The sequence below is a fragment of the Hyla sarda genome, unplaced genomic scaffold (assembly GCF_029499605.1).
Source record: "Hyla sarda isolate aHylSar1 unplaced genomic scaffold, aHylSar1.hap1 scaffold_404, whole genome shotgun sequence".
NCBI classification, from domain to species: domain Eukaryota; kingdom Metazoa; phylum Chordata; class Amphibia; order Anura; family Hylidae; genus Hyla; species Hyla sarda.
Genome location: NW_026610421.1, coordinates 31,945 through 54,018, shown reverse-complemented (window position 1 = coordinate 54,018; position 22,074 = coordinate 31,945). Strand labels below are relative to the sequence as shown.

General features: G+C 46.6%; 1 protein-coding gene across 3 annotated transcripts in view; it reads right to left on the bottom strand.

Moving 5' to 3' along the window:
• LOC130333359 (gametocyte-specific factor 1-like) overlaps positions 1 to 21,286 on the bottom strand; it is a 95,976-nt gene extending 74,690 nt beyond the window's left edge. The window contains exons 1-5 of one of the 3 annotated variants that reach the window (XM_056553841.1): positions 21,160 to 21,276; positions 14,372 to 14,493; positions 9,190 to 9,299; positions 8,797 to 8,882; positions 8,320 to 8,437 (exon numbers count right to left, since the gene is read on the bottom strand). In XM_056553841.1, coding sequence (XP_056409816.1) covers positions 8,320 to 8,437; positions 8,797 to 8,874 — 196 coding nt within the window. In that variant the 5' untranslated portion in view covers positions 8,875 to 8,882; positions 9,190 to 9,299; positions 14,372 to 14,493; positions 21,160 to 21,276. Of the gene's footprint in view, positions 1 to 8,319; positions 8,438 to 8,796; positions 8,883 to 9,189; positions 9,300 to 14,371; positions 14,494 to 21,159 lie in introns of all 3 variants that reach the window. The other 2 variants (XM_056553840.1, XM_056553839.1) reach the window with 2 other exon arrangements.
• Between the last annotated feature and the right edge of the window lie 788 nt (positions 21,287 to 22,074).

Below are 22,074 nucleotides of genomic sequence, written 5' to 3'. Positions count from 1 at the left end.
TATTAACCCTTCCATCTCCAAAGATACCTCTAGTCAAAATGAGCATTTACAAGCCATGATAGACATTTCTGTTAACAAAGCCATTCTTAATCTTAATGACTCTATTTCTAATACCATAGCCATTGCCATGGCCCAAAATAAACTCCCAGGTTTTTCTACTCCCTCTGACCATTTTTGGTCAGCAGAAGAGTCTTCCGCTCAACTTGCCAAAGGGCACAAAATTTCTGGTAAAAGAATAAAAAAAGCAACGCTTTTGCGTAGATTACCATAAATCCCAAAAACATAAGTCATCAAAAGTCAGGGTTGATCAAGACATTTGTGAATTACCACTTAAACCCAGTGGTTCAGAGATACCTGCATTACCCATGCAGCCCAGACCCTCTGTCCGAGAGGAGCAAAATAGCAGTCGGACTAGACATACCCTTAAAAAGGGCAAAACCAGATTCATATAATGTATCAGAGTCATCAGAGTCAGATTCCAATAATTCTGGCGATTATATTGCTATTGATAAGGATAATGAGTTTGAGGAAGGAGAGGTACTTGATGTACCTATGGATCAGTCTTCGGACCTAGTTACCACTCCGGCTATACTAGATAGCGTAGGTAATCCCTATTTTGAGCCAGATTCTATTTCCCATCCCAGATCTTCAGAGTGGACTCCCCATCCTCAAGTCTGTAAATATATTTCAGCCAAAGCCAAAAAATTCATGGACAATACCTCCCGTAGTAAATTGCGGGCAGAATGCCCTCGACCTAGTCTTCCTGACAAAGCAGCAGTCACTCCTGAATTGGACCCTGTCCTGGTAAAATATATACTTAAAACAGGAAAAAATCCTAAAAAAGGTTTAGAAAGAGCTCTTAAAAGTGTCCAAGATAAACTATTGGATACTTTAGGTCCACTCACTAAGATGCTGGACATCACTGAAGAGGCTATTTCAACAAATCAGCCCTTAAATACTGATGTTATGAGAGGATGGTTACAAAGAACTGTTTGTATGTTAGGTAACGCCAACACAGCTTTGACCGCCGAAAGGCGAAGAACCATTCTGATTAATCTTGACCCCCAACTGGCTAATCTCGCCACTTCAGAATTTGGTTCTGCTACTGAAGGTCTACTCTTTGGCGAAAACGTCCTAAAAGAGATAGGAAAATTTGTGGGAATATTTACTTCCCTAGATAAGGCTCAGACTAATTTGCGCAAAGTCTTCCCTGGTAGGGTTTTTGGCAGGGCCGGAAAAGGAGGGAGCCGATTTTCCGGCCATGCATCCTCAAGAGGAAATTCTAGAGGCTCATTTAACCAACATAGATCCCAATATAATACCCACTCTTATCACACCACACCATTCTTCCCATCAAGAGCTCGACCATGGAGATCCAGAAGAGCCAGAGGTTACCAGAGATCCAGACCATCTTCAGGTAAGTCCCATCCCTCTGTTTTCTTCCCTCCTTCCTCTAGGCGGAAAACTCCGACATTTTTCTCTAGCATGGGAATCAATAACCTCAGACTCATGGATACTGAATACAATTTCAGGTAACATGATAGAACTCATGTCCCCTCCTATTCAAACCTTCCTCCCTCGGCCAATTCTTTTCTCTCACCAAGACGAGAACTTAATAAATCAGGAAATAAAAGATCTCTACTCCAAAAAGGCTATTATTCCAGTCCCTATTCAAAACCCAGGTTTCATCAGCAACATCTTCTTGGAGAAGAAAAAAGACGGAGGTCACAGACCTGTCATCAATCTCCGCGATCTCAACAACTTTATTGTTTACCATCACTTCAAAATGGAGGGCATTCACCTCCTAAGAGATCTGTTAGTCCAAAACGATTGGTTAGTGAAGGTGTATTTAAAAGATGCATATCTTACGGTCCCCATTCACCCTTTGCGTCAACCATTCCTACAATTTATCTGGAAAAATCAAAAATGGCAATTCACTTGCCTTCCCTTTGGACTTTCTTCAGCCCCTTGGTGTTTCACCAAGATCCTGAAACCCGTTGTTGCCCTACTGAGAAGCAGAGGAGTCAGTCTGATAATATATCTAGACGACATCCTCATCATGGCTCATTCATTAATTCTGATCCGACGCCATCTTCAATGGACATTATCCCTTTTAACCAATCAGGGTTTTACAATTAACATGAAAAAGTCAATATTGACCCCCTCGAGGGAAGTAGAATTCTTAGGCTTCACCATAAATACTCAAACTACTACTCTAAGTCTACCTTTAAAAGAGATACAACTTATTCAGAAGGAAATACGTTCAACTCTGAGCAAACAGACTCTCTCTCTAAAATCTATCGCCCGCATTGTGGGACTATTATCGGCCTCAATTCAGGCCATATTTCTGGCCCCATTACATTACAGGGCCTTACAATGAAAATACAACACCTCAGAGAAGGTCTATCATATTCAGACAAAGTTCCCCTTTCCACAGACGCCAAGGAAGAACTGTTATGGTGGCTTCACCAGATACAGCTCTGGAATGGCAAGACAATTTTCAATTGCAACCCGGATATCATAATAGAATCCGATGCCAGTCTGATAGGCTGGGGTGCCAGATGCGGCCATCTCTCCACTGGAGGCAAATGGTCAGAGAAGGAAACATCCTTTCACATCAATGCTCTGGAACTATTAGCAGGTTTCTTCGCCATCAGGAGCTTTGCAAAGTTCAGATCGCATTGTTGTATCTTACTTCGCATGGACAATATATCAGCTGTCCATTATATAATCAAATTTGGTGGCACTACCTCAAAAATTTTATCAGACATCACTACAGAGATTTGGAATTTCTGTTTATCCAAAAACATAGTCGTGAAGGCAGAATACTTACCTGGCCTATCCAACGATGTGGCGGACTGGAACTCCCGTTTCCTAGCAGACCACAGCGACTGGATGTTAGATCCATCAATATTTTCTTTTCTTACCTCTCTTTGGGGTCCAATTTACATGGATCTTTTTGCTTCACGCCTGAACAAACAATTAGCCCTCTTTTTCAGCTGGCGACCAGATCCAGAAGCCCTAGGAGTGGATGCTTTCCTCCAAATCTGGCCACAAAAGACTCTTTATGCTTTTCCTCCCTTTGCAATGATCCCGAGAGTTCTTTCACAAACCATCAGCCAACGAGCAACACTGATTCTCATCATTCCTTGGTGGCCTGCTCAAGCTTGGTTCCCTCAGTTGCTATCCCTACTAATAGATTTTCCTCTACTCCTTACGGTTTCCAATCTAACTCTTCAAGACCCTTTAGGGAATCCTCACCCTCTCATCCTATCGGGAGGCCTACAACTGATAGCATGTCTCATTTCAGGCCATCTCCCTCTGATATCGAGATTTCACAATCTGCTAGAGATATCTTGGCAGAAGCCTGGGCTCCAGGTACCAGGCAAGCTTACAGATTGGCCTGGCGATTATGGGTTCATTGGTGCTCTCAGAGACACCTGGATCCCATTCAAGCACCTATCCCCCACATAATTAATTATTTATCTGAAGATTTGAAACAGGGAAGGCCTACAGAACCATTAATCTCTATAGATCTGCCATATCCTCCGAACACGAAGTCATAGATTCTATTCCCCTGGGAAGACATCCTTTGATTTGTAGACTTTTAAGAGGTATTCGATTCAAAAGACCTCCACTTCCCAAATATAGATCCACTTGGGATGTATCTATTATCCTTAATCTTTTTTCTTCTTGGGAAAATAAGTCTTTCTTTAAAATTATTATCCTACAAACTCACGGTCCTCTTACGTTTAATCTCTATTAAACGTGTTTCTGATGTTAGAGCTCTAGACATATCTCAGATAGTTTACTCCTCAAGGAGTTGTTTTTTTCTATCTTCCGTGGAACAAAATCTAATATCCAATCGGTCTTCTACCCAGCTTTTCTGCAACACCCTAAGTTGTGTGTAGTTAGATGCCTCAAAGCCTATGAAGCTAGAACCTCTTCTCTCAGATCCCCACATGCTTCTCAGCTTCTTATCTCCTTCTTTAAACCCCATCTCCCTGTATCTTCTACTACCCTAGATAGATGGGTTAAGAATACTATGTCTTTAGCTGGTATAGATGTTGCCCTTTTTGGTGCACATTCTTTAAGAAGTGCAATAGCCACCAAAGCTGTTCAGTCAGGAGGCTCTCTCTCTGATGTCCTTAAAGCAGCTGACTGGTCATCAGAGTCCACATTTAGATCCTTCTATTTTAGACCTGAATCCCATGTTTCTATGTCAGTTCTTTAATTTATCTGTATAATTGTATAGCTTTAAACTTGCATATATTAGGAGCCTCCTGTCTTAATAAAATTGGAGATTTTTCTAGTAATTATGACGGAAAATATGGATTTTATTAAAGACAGGAGGCGAGTAATATCCCACCTCTTCCCATACCCTTATTATCACTTATCTCTTCTCTTACAGCGTATTGACACACTGATGCAGACGACAAGACACAGCTCATCGACTGAATTCCATGACTTCATCTTCATCCCTTACAAAGATTCATCTGAAGATATTCAAACTCTTCATAGTTCATGCCATTTATTCTTCAGGATTTACTCTGTTATACTTCCGAGAAAGAAGGAAGATTACTGACTGGGCACACATTATATGGACTAGGTCCTATTATGATTGGCTAGTGTTCATTCATGTTTGGTTGTTCCTAAGTTTTTTCTCTTTCAATTCATTTAACTGTCTCGCTGCTGGAGCAAATAAACGAGAAAGAGTTGCATATATTACTCGCCTCCTGTCTTTAATAAAATCCATATTTTCCGTCATAATTACTAGGAAAATCTCCAATTGTGGAAATATAAGATTGGTCCAAGCATGTAATGCTCCTTTACTCTCCTGGGGCAAGTAACAGGTGTGGGCAATATACAAATCACACCTAAAAGCAGATGAAAAGGAGAGAAGTTCACTTAGTCTTTGCATTGTGTGTGTGCCACACTAAGGCCCCTTTCACACTTCAAAATTCTCTGTTTTTAAACATCCGTATGAAGTTCCATCTGAAAATCAGCTGAAAACGGCGGTTACAAAATCCTATACGGCCTTTACAAAATCCCATTATAGTCTATGGGATTTTTCTAATAGCCGTTTTAACCCGTTATAGCCCGTTATTAATAACGGCTGTTATTTTGTGACGGAAGATAGTAATGGGAGAAAGTTCATGAACTATCTTCCATCACAAAAAAAACGGGTTAAAACGGCCATTAGAAAAATCCCATAGACTATAATGGGATTTTCTAATGGACGTATAGGATTTTGTTACTGCTGTTTTCAGCTGATTTTCAGACGGAACTTTGTACGGATGTTTAAAAAAAAAAAAAAAAGGAGAATTTTGTAGTGTGAAAGAAGCCTAAGCATGGAAAACAGAAAGAGAAGAGAACTGTCTAAGCACTTGAGAACCAAAATTGTGGAAAAATATCAACAATCTCAAGGTTACAAGTCCATCTCCAGAGATCTAGATTTGTCTTTGTCCACAGTGCGCAACATTATCAAGAAGTTTACAACCCGTGGCACTGTAGATAATCTCCCTGGGCGTGGACGGAAGAGAAAAATTGACGAAAGGTGTCAACGGAGGATAGTCCGGATGGTGAATAAGCAGCCCCAAACAAGTTCCAGAGATATTCAAGCAGTCCTGCAGGTTAAGGGAGCATCAGTGTCAGCGCAAACTATCCTTCCACATTTAAATGAAATGAAACGCTATGGCAGGAGACCCAGGAGGACCCCACTATGGAGGAGACCCAGGAGGACCCCACTATGGAGGAGAGCCAGGAGGACCCCACTATGGAGGAGACCCAGGAGGACCCCACTATGGAGGAGACCCAGGAGGACCCCACTGCTGACAGACACAAAAAAAAAAGATTACATTTTGCCATAATGAACTTGAGTAAGCCAAAATCCTTCTGGGAAAACATCTTGTGGAGAGATGAGATTAAGAGCTTTTTGGTAAAGCCCATCATTCTACTGTTTACCGAAAACGGAATGAGGCCTACAAAGAAAAGAACACAATACCTACAGTAAATATGGTGGAGGTCAATGATGTTTTGCTGCCTCTGGCACTGGGGGCCTTGAATGTGTACAAGACATCATGAAATCTGAGGATTACCAATGGATTTTGGGTCGCACTGTACAGCCCAGTGTCAGAAAGCTGGGTTTGTGTCCGAAATCTTGGGTCTTCCAGCAGGACAATGACCCCAAACATATGTCAAAAAGCCCCCAGAAATGGATGGCAACAAAGCGCTGGAGCGTTCTGAAGTGTCAGCAATGAGTCCAGATCTAAATCCCATTGATCACCTGTGGAGAGATCTTATAATTACTGTTGGGAAAAGGCGCCGTCCAATGAGAGACCTGGAGCAGTTTGTAAAGGAAGAGTGGTCCAACACTCAGGCTGAGAGGTCTAAGAAGCCACTGATTTCAGTTATTTTTTCCAAAGGGTGTGCAATCTGTTATTAAACATCCGTTTTCTGTGTAAAAACGGATGTATAATAATGGATGAAATAACAGGTGCTAACGGCTGAATAACGTCCGTCAAAATAACGGGCACATTTATCCGGTAAGACCCGTTATAACATCCGTCATGTACGGCAGTCTTAACACCTCTGCCTACAGACTCCCACAGCTGGGACTACTACTACTCTCATCATGGAACAGACTTGTTTCCATGATGGGAGTAGTAATTCCCCGGCTGCGGGAGTCTGCTGGTGCCTGGGGAGGCAACAATAGTGTTTGTACTACTACCCCCATTATGGAACACTCTGTTCCATGATGGGGGTTGTAGTACAGGGGCTGAGGGATTGATCGCACCGGGTCTCACTTATGAGACCCCATGCGATCAGAAGTTTTTAAACAGGGGAGCAGGCGGCATAGTCTGCAACCCTGTGATATGCGATGTATTTTACTTTCATTTTTAAATTCCCCGCTGGGAGCCCTGAATGGCCGCTACCAAGGAGCCATTTAGGGCTCCCAGCAGGGTTTTCAAATAGAAGCGGTGGGGAAAGATATATAGAATCAGTGGGGAAGGGGGAATATCTCTAGCCCCCACAGCGCTTCTATATATCTTGCCCCCTGCAGCACATATATATATATATATATATAGCCCCCATCTCAGCCCGCATATATATATATTGTCCCCTGCAGCACGTGTATAATATATATATTTTCCCCCCGGCAGCGATATGAATGAAAAGTATAACAGCATCGCTTCCCGGCCGGCAGGATGCGCTGCTGAAAGAATAATTGTCATTCATAGCGCTGCAAAGTGATATGATTATAAAAGCGTTATGGGGGACAGACATATAACCCCCCCCTCCCCAGCGATTCTAAATATCTTTCCCCACCGAAGCGCTTCTATTTGAATACCCCGCTGGGAGCCCTGAATGGCTCCTCGGTACCGGCCATTCAGGGCTCCCAGCAGGGAATTTTAAAATGAAAGTAAAATATATCATACATCAAAGGGTTGCGGACTCCCCTGCTTAATAACTTCTGAACGCATGAGGTCTCAGAGTCTGTTCCATGATGGGGGTAGTAGTACAAACACTAATGTAGTCTCCCCAGCCAATGGCAGACTTCCGCAGCCGGGGAATTACTACTCCCATCATGGAAACAAGTCTGTTCCATGATGGGAGTAGTAGTAGTAGTCCCTCAGCACTGCAGGAGTCTGCTGAGCTCAGAAGTAATAACGGATATTTTAAACCAGGTGAAAACGGATGACATTAAGGCTCATCAGTTTGCCATAGACTTTAATGTTAAAAATAACAGCCATTCATTTACCAGTTTCTTGTGACGGAAGAAAAATTTGCGCATGTGCCGTTTTTTCTTCTGTCACAAATAACGTCCGTTATTCACGACGGGCTATAACGGTTCCTAACGGATAATCAAAAAATCCCATAGACTTGAATGGTATTTTGCAACGGACGTTTAACATCTGTTTTTAAGGCTTTTCTAACGGAAGTTTATAACGGATCTTTTAACGGAACAACTTTATAGTGTGAAAGGGGCCTAAGGGTGCCACCAATTTTGTCCAGCCCAAAGGGAATAAATATGTGTATAGCAAAACATGTTTCTGCAATCCTTTTCTGTGAGAAATACTTCATTTTCAATTTCAGGGGTGCCAGCATTTACGGTCATGACTGTATATGATAACCATGGATCAGCTGTCATAGTCACATCAGGACTACATGTACTCCTTATACAGCTATATATAATAACCAGGGATCGTCTGTCATGGTCAATTATAGATTGTAACCTCTTGTTCTATGAGCGACCTCCACCTGCTTGGACAAAATACACAATGTGTAAACACAGCCCGATTAATCTCAGGGACTCACCAAACGGCTGGACATTCGGCTCCTGCTGCCTCAGTTTCTCCTCCTCTTCCCTCTTCGGCTCCATCCATTTTGTCTTCCATCTGCTCAGACCTGCCGCCTTTCCAATCACAACTTTGCTCTAAGATACAATTGAAAATCAGTTCTATAAGTGAGAGAAACCACATCCCTCAGAAACATCCCCCCTTATACCACGTACCCCAAAGTTCTACTGAAAACCTAAAAGGCACAGGGAAATTACCCCCGCACAGCCTCATGTGTTACCGACTAATAAGTCCCCTATTAATAACCCTGAGATTAATTAAACTAGTGTAAGGGAGCCTTCCCACAGGTGAGAAGGAGGTGACAGATTCTTATGTTCTTCCTAGAAGGATTGGGGGGGCACGTTCTCCATTCTACAAGCACACGCAGGCTCACAGTATTCATGTGTATGGCTGAAATACGAGCCCTGTGCTATTAGTCAATGAAGGGGAGAATTACCTGACAGCCCATAAGGTGGGTACTCCGCTCCGTCCCACAGACTTGGTGATCGCCATTATACGGGCAAATACCTGCCATGTTTTAACCTGCAAAATATTATAAAATATATCTGAAATAAAATGTGCCTGCAAAATACAGGTCCGCAGGTCTCAAGGAGTATTATATGGAATATTAAGGCCTGTATTTTCTGTGACCGACTTGCGCAGTACAAGCTACAACACTGCTGGGAACTGTCGTCAAGCCAGGACGGGGCCCCGTACTACACTGGCTGCTGCTGGCAGGGCCCCTTATAACACTGGCTGCTCCCTGTAGGGCCCCGTACTGCACTGACTGCTCCCTGTAGGGCCCCGTACTGCACTGACTGCTCCCTGTAGGGCCCCGTACTGCACTGACCGCTCCCTGTAGGGCCCCAAGCGGCTCTGACTACTCCCGGTAGGACGAGGTTGAAGTTGGTTTCTTATTCGGCAGCTTCATATTCACTGAAGTTGGTTTCTTGTAAATTACTATAAAAAATAAAAACAACAACTACATTAATACCAAAGTGCTTCCAAACTAGCCCAAATAGTGTATTGGCAAGAAAACGGGTGCCAACCTTACCAACTACTTACATTTTATGTTTGAATAAGTAACTGATGTTTTCAAAGGTTTAACCCCTTCAGGACGGAGCCCATTTTGGCCTTAAGGACCGGAGCGTTTTTTGCACATCTGACCACTGTCACTTTAAACATTAATAACTCTGGGATGCTTTTAGTTATCATTCTGATTCCGAGATAGTTTTTTTTGTGAAATATTCTACTTTAACATAGTGGTAAATTTTTGTCGATACTTGCATCCTTTCTTGGTGAAAAATCCGTAAATTTGATGAAAAATTTGAAAATTTTGCATTTTTCTAACTTTGAAGCTCTCTGCTTGTAAGGAAAATGGATATTACGAATACATTTTTTTTGGTTCACATATACAATGTGTCTACTTTATGTTTGCATCATAAAATTGACATGTTTTTACTTTTGGAAGACACCAGAGGCTTCAACGGTCAGCAGCAATTTTCCGATTTTTCACAAAATTTTCAAACTCAGTATTTTTCAGGGACCAGTTCAGGTTTGAAGTGGATTCGAAGGGTCTTCATATTAGAAATACCCCATAAATGACCCCATTATAAAAACTACACCCCCCCCCAAAGTATTCAAAATGACATTCAGTCAGCGTTTTAACCCTTTAGGTGTTTCGCACGAATAGCAGCAAAGTGAAGTAGAAAATTCACAATCTTCATTTTTTACACTTACATGTTCTTGTAGACCCAATTTTTGAATTTTTACAAGGGGTAAAAGGACAAAATTTTTACTTGTATTTGTAGCCCAATTTCTCTCGAGTAAGCACATACCTCCTATGTCTATGTAAAGTGTTCGGCGGGCGCAGTAGAGGGCTCAGAAGGGAAGGAGCGACAAGGGGATTTTAGAGAGTACGTTTTTCTGAAATGGTTTTTGGGGGGCATGTTACCTTTAGGAAGCCCTTATGGTGCCAGAACAGCAAAAACACCCACATGGCATACCATTTTGGAAACTAGACCCCTCGGGGAATGTAACAAGGGATAAAGTGAACCTTAATACCCCACAGGGGTAATATATATAATTTTTACCTAAAATGCTTGTTTTCCCCAAAATTTTTAATTTTTAAAAAGGGTAATAGCAGAAAATACCCCTAAAAATTTGAAGCCCAATTTCTCCCGATTCAGAAAACACCCCATATGGGGGTGAAAATTGCTCTGCTGGCGCACTACAGGTCTCAGAAGAGAAGGAGTCACATTTGGCTTTTTGAAAGCAAATTTTGCTCTGGGGGCATGCCGCATTTAGGAAGCCCCTATGGTGCCAGGACAGCAAAAAAAAAAAAAACACATGGCATACCATTTTGGAAACTAGACCCCTCGGGGAACGTAACAAGTGGTTAAGTGAACCTTTATACCCCACAGGTGTTTCACGACTTTTGCATATGTAAAAATATTTTTTTTTTTACCTAAAATGCTTGTTTTCCCAAAAATTTTACATTTTTAAAAAGGGTAAAAGCAGAAAATATCCCCCAAAATTTGTAACACAATTTCTCCCGAGTACGGCGATACCCCATGTGACCCTAAACTGTTGCCTTGAAATACGACAGGGCTCCAAAGTGAGAGCGCCATGCGCATTTGAGGCCTAAATTAGGGACTTGCATAGGGGTGGACATAGGGGTATTCTATGCCAGTGATTCCCAAACAGGGTGCCTCCAGCTGTTGCAAAACTCCCAGCATGCCTGGACAGTCAACGGCTGTCCGACAATACTGGGAGTTGTTTTGCAACAGCGGGAGGCTCCGTTCTGGAAACAGTGGCGTACCAGACGTTTTTCATTTTTATTGGGGAGGGGAGGGGGGCTGTATAGGGGTATGTGTATACATAGTGTTTTTTACTTTTTATTTTATTTTTTGTGTTAGTGTAGTATAGTGTTTTTAGGGTACAGTCGCACGGGCGGGGGTTCACAGTAGTTTCTCGCTGGCAATTTGAGCTGCAGCAGAAAGTTTGCGGCAGCTCAAATTTGCAGCCAGATACTTACTGTAATCCTCCGCCCATGTGAGTGCACCCAGTACGTTCACATTGGGGGGGACATCCAGCTGTTGCATAACTACAACTCCCAGCATGCACAAACAGCTAAAGTGCATGCTGGGAGTTGTAGTGGTGCATCTGCTGGTTGCATAACTACAACTCCCAGCATGCCCGTTGGCTGTCGGTGACTGCTGAGAGTTGTAGTTTTGCAACAACTGTAGGCACACTGGTTATGTATCACTGAGTTTGTGACCTAACTCAGTGTTTCACAACCAGTGTGCCTCCTGCTGTTGCAAAACTACAACTCCCAGCATGTACGGTGCATGGTGTACGGTGACTGCTGAGAGTTGTAGTTTGCAACAGCTGGAGGCACACCGGTCGTGAAACACTGAGTTAGGTAAAAAAAAACTGAGTTTCACAACCAGTGTGCCTTCAGCTGTTGCAAAACTACAACTCTCAGCAGTCACCGACAGCCAACGGGCATGCTGGGAGTTGTAGTTATGCAACAAGCAGATGCACCACTACAACTCCCAGCATGCACTTTAGTTGTTTGTGCAAGCTGGGAGTTGTAGTTATACAACAGCTGAAGGTACACTTTTCCATAGAAAGAATGTGCCTCCAGCTGTTGCAAAACCTTAAGTCCCAGCATGCCCATAAGGGAATGCTGGGAGTTGTGGTGGTCTGCCTCCTGCTGTTGCATAACTACAGCTCCCAGCATGCTCTTTTTGCATGCTGGGAGCTGTTGCTAAGCAACAGCAGGAGGCTGTCACTCACCTCCAACGATCCAGACGCATGAGGTCAGTCCTGCCGCCGCCGCTGCTCCTGGGGCCCCGATCCCAACATTAACGCCGGGGATCGGGGTCCCCAGCACCCGGGGTGCACGTCCCGCTCACGTCCTCCGGAAGAGGGGCGGAGCGGGTGCGGGAGTGACACCCGCAGCAGGCGCCCTGATTGGTCGGCCGGTAATCCGGCCGACGAATCAGGGCGATCGTGAGGTGGCACCAGTGCCACCTCACCCCTGCAGGCTCTGGCTGTTCGGGGCAGTCAGAGACGGCCCCTAACAGCCAGTAATTCCGGGTCATCGGGTCACTGGAGACCCGATTGACCCGGAATCGGCGCAGATCGCTGGACTGAATTGTCCAGCGATCTGCGGCGATCGCCGACATGGGGGGGCATAATGACCCCCCTGGGCGATATGCCGGGATGCCTGCTGAACGATTTCAGCAGGCATCCGGCTCCGGTCCCCAACCGGCTAGCGGTGGGGGCCGGAATTCCCACGGGCGTATGGATACGCCCTCGGTCCTTAAGGACTCGGGATGCAGGGCGTATCCATACGCCCTATGTCCTGAAGAGGTTAAATGACTTTTAGCCACTTATTTTACACGACTAATACACAGAGAGGGTCCCTGCATCAAAACCAATAGAGTACAACCTGGCCCAAACCTGTTCTGGGTATATTTACTTGCATCAAAAAGGACAAATGGGCACATTTTGTCTGTCTGAATAGGTAACTGGCGTTTCTAAACAGTTAAATAATTTTGGGCCTCTGATCTCACATGGCCAACACACAGAGAGGTTCCCCGCATCAATTTCAGTCAGGTTCAGCCTGGCCCAAACCTGTTTTGGGTATAAAAACTATCAAAGTGGGCAGAACTGTCCAGCCTAGCCCAGAATATGTTTGTGAATTTGATGCAGAGGCCCTCTCTCTGTGTTGGCAGGGTGAGATCAGGGGCCCAAAGTTATTTAACCATTTAAAAACACCAGTTACCTATACAAATTAGGTAAACATGCCCATCTGCCCATAAAGATGCTAATTTTTCTACTCAGAACAGGTTTAGGCCAGGGTGGTCTTAATTGATTTTGATGTGGGGCCCCAGTTACTTATTCAAACCACATAATACAGGTTTGCACCTGTTTTCCTGCCAATCCGCTTTTTGGGCCAGGTTACATACAGGTGGGTATTATGCAGGGGCCCTCACTCTTTATATTTCCTTCCTTAGGTTAGTGGCCCAATGGTGTTAAATAGGGATCGACCGATATCAATTTTTTAGGGCCGATAGCCGACAACTTATACCGATATTCCGGTATAAATTATCGGCTATTTGAACCCCACGGCGGGGCAGAAGCCGTTGCAGATCAATGATTTAAAGCGGGCGCTTTAAATCAATGAACTGCAGCAGCTTTTGCGGTGCCAGAGACCGCCGCCGCTGCCCGCTTCTCTCCCCCTGCCTGTCCTGAGTCTAACCACCACAGTTGCCCCATCGCCTCCCCCCATCCTCTGCCCACATACCGCCGCCACTGCCCCATTGCCTCACCCCATCCTCTGGCCACATGCCTCCCGCTGCCCCATCGCCTCCCCCCATCCTCTGGCCACATGCCTCCCGCTGCCCCATTGCCTCACCCCATCCTCTGGCCACATGCCTCCCGCTGCCCCATTGCCTCACCCCATCCTCTGGCCACATGCCTCCCGCTGCCCCATCGCCTCCCCCCCCCATCCCCGGTGTTATTATTACCTGTTCCCGGGGGTACGCGATTCTTCTGGCTACGTCGGCGTCCTGCGCTGTCACTGTGCACACTGACGGTGACGTTGCTTTGGGTGCGTCACTCGTCATTGCGCAGCGGAGCGCACAGCAATAGCGCAAGAGCCAGAAGGATCGCGGACCCCCGGGAACAGGTAATTATAACACCGGAGATGGGGGGAGGCAATGGGGCAGCGGTGATGGTCGTCTCTGGCCGGGGCATTATCGGTATACTGGCAAGGTAATTGTCGATACCGTTAATGTCCAAAATCGCGATTATCGGCCAAACCGATAATCGGTCGATCCCTAGTGTTAAACCTTTTCAAATCATCAGTATCTTATTATATAATATACATTTTTTTATACATTGTTTACTATCGTTTTTTCTGCAAAAACACAAACTAGATTTTTTTTCTTCTGAATCAGATTTTTCCCAAATAATATTCAACATTTATGTATTTAACCACTTAAGGACCCAGGGCGTACCTGTATGCCCCGTGGGAATTCCAATCCCCGTTGCTCACCGGGCAGGAACTGGACCAGGATGCCTGCTGATCATTCCGATTGGCGTTCTGCAGTGATTCTGGGTCATATGGGTCTTCTGTGACCTGGAAAATAAGCGTGATTGGGGCTTTCCAAGACACCCCCGATCCCCCCTGAAGGGATAGGAGTGAGGTGGCAAGGTGCCCCCCTCCTATTGGTCGGTAAGAAGCGACCGACCAATAGAAGAACGGGGGCGTGGGTGGTTAAAGTTCGGTTCCCCCGCTCTGCCCACCCACGGTACTCCGGACAGAGCGGGGGAACTTTGCTGGGACCGGCGCCGGAGGTCCCTTACCAGCTGCGATCCTCCAACTTACTGGTGAGTTGTTAACCCTAGAAACATCTTGAGGGCCACAATTTACAGTGGTCTCTAAGCTGTAGTCCTCCAGATGTTACAAAACTACAACTCCCAGCATGCCCACAGAGCAGTTTGCTATCTGGGCATGCTGGGATTTGTAGTTCTGCAACATCTGGAGGGCCACAGTTTGGAGATCACTGTGCGGTGCACTCTAAACCGTGGTGCTCTAAATCTTGCCAAACTACAACTCCCAGCATGCACAAACAGCAAACAATGTCTCGGCATGCTGGGAGTTATAGTTGCGTGCCTCCAGCTGTTGCATAACTACATCTCCCAGAATGCCCTTTGGCGATCAGTACATGCTGGGAGTTGTAGTTTTGCAACAGCTGGAGGCACACTGGTTGGAAAATACTGAGTTAGGTAACAGATCCTAACTGAAGGTTTACCAACCAGTGTGCCTCCAGCTGTTGCAAAAGTATAGTCAGTGCATGGTGGGAGTTGTATTTTGGCAACAGCTGGAGGTTTGCTCCCCCCATGTGAATGTACAGGGTACAATCCCACGGTCGGGTTTACAGTGAGTTTCCTGCTTCAAGTTTGAGCTGCGGCAAATTTTCCTCCCCAGCTCAAACTCCTAGCGGGAAACTCAGCGTAAACCCCCGCCGGTGAGATTGTACCCTAAAAACCCTACATTACACAAAATAAAGGGTAAAACACTACATATACACCCCCTTACACTGTCCACCACCTCCCCAATAAAAATTAAAAACGTCTCGTACGACAGTGTTTCCAAAACGGAGCCTCCAGCTGTTGCAAAACTACAACTCCCAGCATTTCCGGACAGCCACCGACAGTCCAGGCATGCTGGGAGTTTAGCAACAGCTGGAGGCACCCTGTTTGGGAATCAATGGCGTAGAATATTTTTGGTAGCGGAGGCAATCCCTAATTTAACTTGAGAAAAAACAGACATGGTCTCGCACATCCACAACATGCACCTTGGTCTAATGCTTCTCAGCAACATTTATTAAACAGGTCGTCATTGTACTTTATGATCATGAGGTGCAAGCCCGCTAGCCACGTCATGGCACTGAGTGGCGACCACCACCGCACCAACACCAGTGCCCACAGAAGGAACGACCCAACTGGCAGAGCAGCCCCAATGCCACTCGAACCAGTCCCTTGGCCGCACCACCACACAGACACAGTGCCGGGGCAGCAATGGACGCCAAACAGCACTGCACCAGGGGGAACAGATTTAAAAAGCTCGCTCACCATGTGCTCCCAGTATGAGACTGAGGCTTCCAGGAGGAATAGGGCCCAAATGTAGCTTCCTGCCAATTATATAGGCCTGGGCTGAGGGGGAGGGGGCAGAGTGCAGACCAAGCAAAAAATTAAAATAAACACAATGTGAATTCTAATTCACAGACATTGTTGCACATCCACAACATGCACCTTGATCTAATACTTCTCAGCAACATTTATTAAACTAAAAGGTGCTGTTTGGCGTCCATTGCTGCCCCGGTGCCATGTCTGTGGGGTGGTGCGGCCAAGGGACTGGTTTGAGTGGCATTGGGGCTGCTCTGCCAGTTGGGTCATTCCCCCTGTGGGCACTGGTGTTGGGGCGGTGGTGGTCGCCACTCAGTGCTGCGCCATTTTATGCTAGGGACCCACTACTTACAGGTGGCAGTGACGTGGCTAGCGGGCTTGCACTTCATGATCATGAAGAAGTAAACTAACGACCTGTTAATTTAATAAATGTTGCTGAGAAGCCTTAGATCATTGTGCATGTTGTCGACCATGTCTGTTTTCTTTCTCTAGCTGAATCCCTAATTTAGGCCTCAAATGCGCATGGTGCTCTCTCACTTCAGAGCCCTGGTATATTTTAAGGAAACCGTTAAGGCCCACATATGGGGTATTTACATACTTGGGAGCAATTGAGTTACACATTTTGGGGGGGGCTTTTTCATCTTTTATCCCTTATGAAAAGGAAAAGTTGGGGTTTGTGTAAAAAATAAAAAAAAATTACAGTAACATGCTGGTGTTGCCCCAAACTTTTCATTTTCACAAGAGGTAAAAGGAAAAAAAAAAGACCCCCAAAACACAATTTCTCCTGAGTACGGAAATACCCCATATGTAGATGTAAAGTGCTCTTCGGGCACACTACATTGCTCAGAAGAGAAGGAGCGCCAATGGGCTTTTGGAGAGTGTTCAGAATTGAAGGCCACATGTGTTTACATGTTTAAGTCCCCATGGTGCCAGAACAATGAACACCCCCCACGTGACCCCATTTTGGAAACTACACCCCTCACACAATGTAATAAGGGGTAAAGTGAGCATTTATTCCCCACAGGTGTCCGACAGATTTTTGGGACAATGAAAAGTTTAATTTATCATTTGCACAGCCCATTGTTCCAAAGATCTGTCAAAAGCCAATGGGGTGAAAATGCTCACTGCACCCCTTAAATTCTGTGAGGGGTGTAGTTTCACAAATGGGGTCACATGTGGTGGGGTCCACTGTTCTGGCACCATGGGCTTTGTAAACGCACATGGCCCCCAACTTCCATTCAAAACAAATTCTCTTTCCAAAAGCTCAATGGCGCTCCTTTTCTGAGCATTGTATTTCGCCTGCAGAGCACTTTACATCCACATATGGGGCATTTCCATACTCGGAAGAAATGGTGCTACAAATTTTGGGGGGGCACTTTTTCTCCTATTAACCCTTGTAAAAATGTAAAATTTGGGGGGAAAACTGCATTTTAGAAAAAAAAAAAATGAATTACACATAGGATTTCAACAAAAAGTTGTCAAACACCTGTGGGGTGTTAAAGCTAACTGTACCCCTTGTTACATTCCTTGAGGGGTGTAGTTTCCAAAAAAGTATGCCATGTGTTTTTTTGCTGTTATGGCACCATAGAATCTTCCTAAATGTGACATGCCCCCCAAAAACCATTTCAGCAAAGTTCACTCTCCAAAATTCCCTTGTCACTCTATCCCTTTTTGAGCCCTCTAGTGCGCCCACAGAGCACTTTACATCTACATGAGGTATTTCCTTATTCGAGAGAAATTGGGTAACACATTTTGGGGTGCTTTTTTTCTCTATTACTCCTTGTAAAAATTCAAAAACTGGGTCTACAAGAACATGCAAGTGTAAAAAAAATGAAGATTTAGAATTTTATCCTTCACTTTGCTGCTATTCCTGTGAAACACCTATTGGGTTAACACACTTACTGAAGGTAATTTTGAATACTTTAAGGGGTGCAGTTTCTATAATGGGGTAATTTATGGGGTATTTCTAATATGAAGGCCCTTCAAATCCACTTAAAAACTGAACTGGTCCCCGAAAAATTCTGATTTTGAAAATGTGAAAAATTGCTGCTGAACTTTGAAGCCTCTGATGTCTTCCAAAAGTAAAAACATCTCAACTTTTTGATGCAAACATAATAAATTGTATATAATATGATATAAAGATATCTCCTGTATGATGCAAACAAAAAGTAGACATATTGTATATGTGAATCAATATATAATTTGGAATGTCTGTTTTCCTTACAAGCAGAGCGCTTCAAATTTCAAAATTTTAAATTTTTCATGAAATTTTGGAAATTTCACCAAGAAAGGATGCAAGCATCGACAAAAATTAATCACTAACATAAAGTAGAATGTGTCACGAAAAAACTCTCGGAATCAGAATGATTAGGAAAAGCATGCCAGAGACATTAATGCTTAGAGTGACCCTGGTCAGATGTGCAAAAATGAGAAAAAAAAAGTGATACGTTACTCAGGACCCAATCCTGATCATGTGCATATAATTTTATGTGTCTCGGATCTATATATCCAGAGATATAAGGTGCAGGCTGGAGGGGGCGTGTCAGTCTGGGCTGGAGGGGGCGTGTCAGTCTGTCTCCCTCACAGGAGCAAGCCTGTGCAGTCAGCCAATCAGTACTCTCTACTCTGTAACCCTTTCCTCTCTGGTTTTATGCTGTACATGTTACACAGAGGAAGATACTTGGAGCTTGCCTGCAATAATCAGAAGACATTATGGTGAATTCATAACAGGATAAAATGTATAAATATAAGAATAGATCTCTATAAAATTCGTGCAAGGATTTTTTTTTTAGATAAAAGTACAGCATTTTTAAGAATACATGTTCTGTTTTATCTTCTCCTAGTAAAGCTGGATGCTAATAAGCATAGCTGTCACTATGTGTGTCTTTCATCTTTCAGACTCCTGAATGTCTGATCAACTTCTTTGTCATTCAGGAGTCTGAGAAAGCTTTGACTATTTCAGCATGCTGGGAGTTGTAGTTTAGTAACAACTGAAGCTGCAATGTTTGTAAATAACTGTGTTAGAGCAGTGTTGCCTCCAGCTGTTATAAAACTACAGCTCCCAGCATGTCCACACATCCTTTATCTGTAGTTTTGCATACACAATAGAAATCTCCTATACTGGATACCAGTATGGTGGTCGGATAGTCATACTGCGCTCAGCCAATCACCGGACACAGTGAAGTCCTGACTCGGCGATAGGCTGAGCGGCAGTGTGAGAACGCTTCAGGACACATAATCCTTCACTACACCGACACCTGCAGCCGGCGCTGAAAACGTCACGCTGCCGCTCAGCCTATCGCCGGCCGAGTCGGGACTTCACTGTGGCCGGTGATTGGCTGAGCACAGTATGACTCTCCGACCACCGGCAACCAGGAAGAGGATCGCGGCTCAGACCGGAGCCGGTTACCGGAGGCCCCGGGGGAGCGGAGGAAGGTATGTACATCTTTATTTTTTTACTGCCGGCAGTATGCGGGACAATTTTTATATTCTGGATTTCTCCTTTAAGGGATTAAATAAAAAAAATAAAAATATAAGTTTACTGTAGATGAATTGGAGGAGAAAAGTTATTTTTTGTCATAGTAATTTACAAGAAACCAACTACAGTGAATAAGAAGCTGACGAATAAGAAACCAACTTCAGCCATGTTGTATATAGCCTGCACTGAGCGCCCCCCCGGCGGGGCCCCGCACTGCACCGCGCGCCCCCCCCGGCGGGGCCCCGCACTGCACCGCCCGCCCCCCCCGGCGGAGCCCCGCACTGCACCGCCCGCCCCCCCCGGCGGGGCCCCGCACTGCACCGCCCGCCCCCCCCCGGCGGGGTCCCGCACTGCACCGCCCGCCCCCCCCCGGCGGGGTCCCGCACTGCACCGCCCGCCCCCCCCCCGGCGGGGCCCCGCACTGCACCGCCCGCCCCCCTCGGCGGGGCCCCGCACTGCACCGCCCGCCCCCCTCGGCGGGGCCCCGCACTGCACCGCCCGCCCCCCTCGGCGGGGCCCCGCACTGCACCGCCCGCCCCCCTCGTCGGGGCCCCGCACTGCACCGCCCCGCCCCCCCCGGCGGGGCCCCGCACTGCACCGCCCGCACACGGCGGGGCCCCGCACTGCACCGCTCGCACACGGCGGGGCCCCGCACTGCACCGCCCGCACACGGCGGGGCCCCGCACTGCACCGCCCGCACACGGCGGGGCCCCGCACTGCACCGCCCGCACACGGCGGGGCCCCGCACTGCACCGCCCGCACACGGCGGGGCCCCGCACTGCACCGCCCGCACACGGCGGGGCCCCGCACTGCACCGCCCGCACACGGCGGGGCCCCGCACTGCACCGCCCGCACACGGCGGGGCCCCGCACTGCACCGCCCGCCCCCCTCGGCGGGGCCCCGCACTGCACCGCCCGCCCCCCTCGTCGGGGCCCCGCACTGCACCGCCCGCCCCCCCGGCGGGGCCCCGCACTGCACCGCCCGCACACGGCGGGGCCCCGCACTGCACCGCTCGCACACGGCGGGGCCCCGCACTGCACCGCCCGCACACGGCGGGGCCCCGCACTGCACCGCCCGCACACGGCGGGGCCCCGCACTGCACCGCCCGCACACGGCGGGGCCCCGCACTGCACCGCCCGCACACGGCGGGGCCCCGCACTGCACCGCCCGCACACGGCGGGGCCCCGCACTGCACCGCCCGCACACGGCGGGGCCCCGCACTGTACCGCCCGCACACGGCGGGGCCCCGCACTGCACTGACCGCATCCGGTAGAGCGCCTTACTGCACTGACTCCTCCTGGTGTATTACACATAGTGAATGGTCGCCATGGAAACATTGTCCATCTATCTGCCCAGAGCAGTGTTTCCCAACCAGGGTGCCTCCAGGTGTTGCAAAACTACAACTCCCAGCATGCCTGGACAGCCTTTGGCAGCTTTTAGCTGTCCAGATATGCTGGGAGTTGTTTTGCAACACCTGGAGGCACCCTGGCCCAGCGTGAATGAGCTCATTAATCACAGGCCTATAAATATGACGTCACTGACTAGCAAGCTTCAGATCTATCACATTACAGTCATAACAGACATTCCCGTCATTGCCCACAGTCACGTGTCCCTCGCGGGCCGCCATAACCGAACCTGTCTGCTTCCTACTCTCTGATGACCGGACACTGGAACCTCTCCCCGGAAAGCCGCACCAACCAGCTCCACCGCCTGCTCTATATGCGCATGGACGCGCGTACGTCACAGCATGACGTCAGGACGTAGCACGTGGTGTTAGAGACGCAGGCTACGTTGCTCTGAGTTAGGAGACGCCCGCGCGGTGTTCTGGCCGGTGACCGCTGTTCTCTGAGGTGGCGGCTAATCCCGATGGTCTCCAGGTACCGACCCCATCATCCTCCCGTCCTCTACCTGTATTTTCTTGGGTCACCTCCTGATGGCGCTCATCTCCTGTGGCTGAAGTTAGTTTCTTATTCAAGAATTTACGAAAATAATACATTTTTTGTTAATGTAGATAAAAGCATTATTGGTATATTTGTAAGGCCCCTTTCACACTACAGGTATCATCCTGTAAAAAACCTCCGTTATTACTCCCGGCAAAAAGTCCTGAAAACAGCCATCAAAAAATCCCATTCATGTCAATGGGATTTTTTGAACATCCTTTTGCATCAGGCATGTCCGTTTTTACAATTGTCAGTTATTTTTGCCAGCACAAGAGCCGGTGCATGCACAAATTTTTGGTCCGGCAAAAAAAAATATGGTGAAAAACCGGACATTAAAATTTTACATCGAAGTCTATGGGAACCGGTAATAACGGATGATAACAGATGAACAATATCAGTTTTTTTAGGAAAAAAAACATAAAAAGTCACGGATGATGGTCATCAGTTATCATCCGTTATTACCAGTTATTGCATCCGTTTTTTTTTTTTTTTTTTATCCGTTATTGTAAAATAACGTCAGTAAAAAAGCAGGATGATACCTGTAGTGTGAAAGAGGCCTAATGGGTTAGGGGTAATTTAGGATTAGGGTTGGGTTAGGGTTAGAAGGGTT